This window comes from Olea europaea, chromosome 10, assembly GCF_002742605.1.
Source record: "Olea europaea var. sylvestris chromosome 10, O_europaea_v1, whole genome shotgun sequence".
Taxonomy (NCBI): Eukaryota; Viridiplantae; Streptophyta; class Magnoliopsida; order Lamiales; family Oleaceae; genus Olea; species Olea europaea.
This window is the reverse complement of record NC_036246.1, coordinates 30,154,181-30,159,442: the sequence shown is the minus strand read 5'-3', so window position 1 is coordinate 30,159,442 and position 5,262 is coordinate 30,154,181. Positions and strand designations below refer to the sequence as shown.

The following is a 5,262-nucleotide window of genomic DNA, read 5'->3' as shown; positions in this document are numbered from 1 at the left end:
CGAAGTTAAAACATAAATCTCCAAGTAGCTTCTTTATTTTTCATATGGTCAGGTTATAGGTCGCCAATTTTTTAAACTGAAAATTTTGAATCCCAACCTCTTAAAATTATAACTTTGAGTCCCATGTGATCGAAATCGCTAATTACAATGTTGAAACTGCATATGACTTTAAAGGTCCGTTTGATTGTAAAGATGAAATTTGGATGGAAAGAAAACGAATTCCAAAGAATTGAATTACTTAAAAATTGATTTCTTGGGAGTTGTAAATTATTGTATTTAATTGGTATAATTTTTCACGAGAAAAATGTTGAAATAAAAGTATATTTTGATATTCGTTTGACTTTGTTTTACATGAAAATTATCAATTAAAGAGATAAAATTACTAGTATTGAGGATGAAATTTGTTCCCATTACCAACAAATTTTTTTTAAGAAAATTATCTATTTTTTGGTGTTCGTTTGACTTTATTTTACATGAAAATTGTCAATTAAAGGAAAATATTTAATAATTCTTAAAATTTGTTTCCATTGTCAACCAAAAAAAAAAAAATTGAAAAAAAAATCGCTACAGTGGCCTGAAATTTGAATTCTCACCATATTGGTGAGAAATCGAATTCCAGGAAAACTTGGAAAATTGCTGCTTCCCGAAACAACCAAGAAAATGAATTCCTTGGAAAAAAGAGATATCAAACAGCCAAAAGATCGAAAATGGATTTGATTTTTCATTTTCCATGGAAAATTTCTAACAATCAAACAGGGCCTAAGTTAAATTGGAGATAAACGTTAAGAGTTTTAACGATTTTGACCTTCATCTTTAAATCGTTTGGAATATCATCCTTCTAATTGAATATTATGGTCACGTCAATACTCATCTTCAAAATGGGTTGTATGATGTAGTCCATGAAATCTAAGATGAAAAAGTAGATAAAAATTGTTGGTTCAATAAAATATGCGATTAAAAAAAGTTTATTTATTTTTTAACAAACAAAATTTTTATCAAACAAGTCCTAAGAGCCTGTTTAACAACCACTATTGTAGGAAAAATAGTTTTGAATAGTAATTTTTAGGAAAATGTGTGGTTAAAAAGAAGAGAAAAGTTTTTTTGTATACGTGTAAAATATTTTATTATGTAAATGTTTGGTTGAAAATAATCATGTAACAAACCATAAAATAAATTAAAGTGCGTCAAACAACCACAAAATAGATGACCCATAATTTCAATTTTAATGATTAGTGATATGTAAGATTTTGGAGTTTGCTACGTGTAAATCAAGTATTATTACGTAATGTCATATAACACTCTATTATTTGTTATTTTAAAATACAGTCATTTTTTCATTCAATATTTTCCATTCACGTCATCTTATGAAATTTTTTATGTATCATTTTTATATACAAATAGTACGATTCTAAAATTTTAAAGATCAAAAATTGAAAATCACACAACGTGAAAGATGGAGAAGCTTTCTATCTTGGACAATACTACATATACATAATTTTTTTTTCATACTACTCATAATAGGGGGTGAGAACCATATTTAGGAATTTTTATATTCACACAGGACCCGCATACATTGTGAGAGAGAGAACAACTTTCGATACATTCAATTCACAAAAAATAGAAGGCAATTCCCTAGTAAGTTTTATACGTGTTCCTTACCAAAAGCGAGTAGCAAACTACGTAGCGTTTTCCCCTATACTCCAGCAAACGTTCACGATCCTCCAATAAATATAACGGTCACCCCCTTTTCAAAAAACAGACCGTACCATCCATATACCATATTCGCCCCCAAAAGTCTTCCTGTCTGTGTTCTAAATACATTCATTCTTCACGAAAGATAAGATTTAATGATGATGCTTGTACAAAAAATTCAGACAAAAAATCGATTTTCAAGAATAATAGCCCCATTTTCACGGTACAATCACAATGGGTTTACTCTTGGGAGTCTATCGTACAAAAAGCTTCCTGAACAGCTACTTCAGATTTCTATTCTCAAATTGGATGGCTCTTCTTTTAGTAAATTAATCCGACCCATTATTTTTTCAAGTTTTTCTTTTCTCTGTAAGTGATTATTTTGGTGTTTTTGCTTATTTGTGATATCGATTTTATGGTATTTTACAGACGTTCATGTATCAAAGAATGCTACTGTGGGTAGTCTAGAATTGGCAGTGGAGGAATTTTATGGCGTTTTACCTGAGGATGAAGGCAACATTTTCTGGTATGATAGTGGACATGAATTTGTGCTTATTTATTTATTTATTTATTTATTTGTGTGTGGATGGCTTGACATGTACAAGTGTATAACAACTTAGGCTCTGACTCTCCACCAAAATATTAATCCAATTTTGGTTGTTTTGTTAATTATGTAATAATAGAACGTTTTGGTCTGGTGTGTGGTGGTGGCTAAGATTTTTTTAATGTGGTTTCCCAATTGTCACTCCGGGCCGTTTGAAAAATTAACAATTCTATTTGACGAGTCATCAAGTTGTTAATTTTCAAACAGAAGGAGATGGAGTGATTGATGAGAAACTGTGGCTTCCCAATCGGCACTCCGGGTCTAGTTCGAAAAATTAACAATTCTATTTGACGCGTTATCGAGTGACTCAAGTTGATAATTTTCAAATGGAAGGAGATGGAGTGGTAGATGAGACACTGTTGTAGGTATAGTGAATATTCGAAAAATATTTAAAGTTCAGTTAATTTTTAACCAAGAAAGACGATTAGAGTGGTTCTGCATTATATTACAATTTCCATGAATCTACATTATGATTGTTTCTAATGTGTATTGACTCGGTTAGAGCGGTTCTTAGAGTTATTGACTCAAATATTTTGATGTACACACAATGTTGGATGCTTTAAAGACTGTAGACCAAATTGAACTCTACCTTCCTTGTATATGCTTGTGCGATTCCATTTACGGCAATGCCAAAAATACACCTAGAGTGAATAATTTTATTTGAATTTTTAATGGGATCTCAATTGAATGAATAGGTCACTTATATGGAGCCACTTCTGTTTGTGCTACAAGGGTCAAAAGCTAATCAATGAGAAAGCTTGCCTTCAAAGTTATGGGATCAAAGATGGTGATGAGGTTAGTTTCATAATCTACAATTCTGTAATTCAAAGATTGAAGTAGGATCTGAGACTACCAGATTATTATTTTTTGCTTTAGCATTTTAGGATCGTTTTTCAAGCTACCCAATTTTCTAAGCTCTCTGAAAACAACGAAAGTGTAGTTCTGGCATCTTGCGTCCCAATATAAACATCTTCACCTTTGCCTCAAGTGGGAGCCCCCACCAATTTTTTATCACTTCTGTAAGAGAAAGATGACTTTAGGCATAGAAAGATACATATTTGAGAGCTGAATGCAGTGAAAAAAAGTCTCACAGAACTTCACCATCATCTTTTCTTTCGTGTATTAGCTTATTGTGGCTGCATTTATGCTCATTAATCTCCCAAGTAGTACAAAATATGAAAAATAACTGCCAATAAACGTTGCAACGAGACTACTATCGCGAGTCCTGCTGCTAACTGATGATAAGTCAATGGTTGTGTAATCTATGGCTAAACATATTGTTATTACCTCGTTGTATTTGAAAAAATCTTCAGCTGAACTTTAGTAGCTTGTTAAGTGTAGTCTGCACTGATATTTTCCACCAGGCAAATGTCATAGATGCTATTCTGAGGTTTATTTTTCGAATTCATTATATGATTGCCATTTCTTTGATAATACAGCTTCGTTTTAGCCAGCATTTGAGGATTGACCACAAACTTGCTCGACACCAATCTGAAAACCACTTTGTTGTATCTGAACACCACTCACTGTAAGATTCACTTCATGTGAGATTATTACTAGCGATTAATATGTCATTTCGTTATTTCTGCACTGGTAAAGTATAAGCCTGTAGCTCTTATACCCCTTATGAGAAATGAAATTAAATGCATTTTGTTAACAGATCAAATGCTTGCGACGCAAGAGCTAATGGATATGTTATCATAGAAGATCAAGAAAGTGATGGAAAGCACTTTGAGTATGAAGAAGACTTGGCCTTTCCTCGAGAAAAATTCAATTTATCCCACTTTTTGAAACAGTGGTTATCATGTTCGAAATTGCACAGTTTGAAAATAGGTAGAGGTACACGTCGACTTAGATGATTATGACGTGGAAGAATGAACAAATTGGCAGAGGTCGCTCATTCTAGCGTGAAAGTATAATTGATCAAGTATGTTAGAGTCTTGAGATTGCAGTATCAACTGTCAAAGGTAGAACTCGTAGTATGTTTGATATGACTTGGGAATATGAAGAAAGTGAAAATTGAGTTCATTTTCTTACTGAATGAAACAACCATGTAGTATGCAGCATATTTTGAATATACATGCTTAAAATGCAGCACATTTGAAAATGACATTATATCATAGCTAGAGGAAATTTTTCAAATGTCTTGTCTTGATACGTTCTTGATGATTGGAGTAGGGTCGACTTATATTGAAGAAAATTAAGTGAAAAGCTTATATACTATCTAGTTGATTACCATGTGTCAAATATATCCTATGTGAATTTTCACTTTACTCTATAGACAAACTCAATGCTGTGTAAAGAATATGTGCACAATTCTTGTGACTTCATTTCCATAGATTTTGAGTCTCTTGTAAAAGCAAATTAAGTTCTCAACAAGAAAAATTTGACTTGTTTTAACGAATTATAGCTGGCATGTAACATGTTTTTCTGTAGAACCAAGCATGGGCAAATCTAGGTGTGATCATAGAGGATCAGCTAGCTTCACAGAAATATTTTGAATTTTTTTTGTTTACTAAATTTTTTTTTTACTTTTCTCTATGTGGAGTAGTCGAGTAGGGTTGTATCTTGTTTCACTTTTTCACTACTCTCTCTACAATACCTTTGTGCCGTGTTTGATAGATTATGAACTGTTTCTCTTTCTTATTATCGAAAGATTAAATAATGAAAATCTTATATTAGAATAGATTGTAGAAATTAATTAAAAATACAACGTTTTCTAGGTATAAGGATAGAAATTTTGAGTTTATTTTTATTTTTATTTTTTTTCCCTCTTCGTGATCAACCTACAAGTAAACGTCTCAATGCTCAATGGCCACTATAGTTTCAACGTTATTTTCTAGTTGTTATTCAACTTAAAAATAAAAAATAAAAAAAAATTGAATAGTAACCGTACTTTAAAAGGTAATTTCTAATATTTGTTGGACTTCATTCATTTATTTTTTTACAAGTGATTTGTGTACTTT

The 5,262-nt window shown here is 31.6% G+C and overlaps 1 protein-coding gene across 1 annotated transcript; it reads left to right on the top strand.

The window, feature by feature from the left end:
- The first annotated feature begins 1,748 nt into the window (after positions 1-1,748).
- LOC111401794 lies at positions 1,749-4,411 on the top strand. The gene is made up of 5 exons (XM_023029700.1): positions 1,749-2,016; positions 2,122-2,218; positions 2,992-3,091; positions 3,736-3,824; positions 3,957-4,411. The coding sequence occupies exons 1-5, from the start codon at positions 1,848-1,850 to the stop codon at positions 4,153-4,155; spliced, it is 654 nt and encodes a 217-aa protein (XP_022885468.1). The 5' UTR covers positions 1,749-1,847; the 3' UTR covers positions 4,156-4,411.
- Positions 4,412-5,262: the final 851 nt, after the last annotated feature.

What these genes read in the sequence shown, in the direction of transcription:
- LOC111401794 (XM_023029700.1), top strand. Translation starts at nt 1,848, where the DNA reads ATGATGATGCTTGTACAAAAAATTCAGACAAAAAATCGATTTTCAAGA. An exon ending in ATTGGATGGCTCTTCTTTTA is followed by an intron (nt 2,017 to 2,121) that starts GTAAATTAATCC and finishes GGTATTTTACAG; the next exon opens with ACGTTCATGTATCAAAGAAT. An exon ending in GGATCAAAGATGGTGATGAG is followed by an intron (nt 3,092 to 3,735) that starts GTTAGTTTCATA and finishes TTGATAATACAG; the next exon opens with CTTCGTTTTAGCCAGCATTT.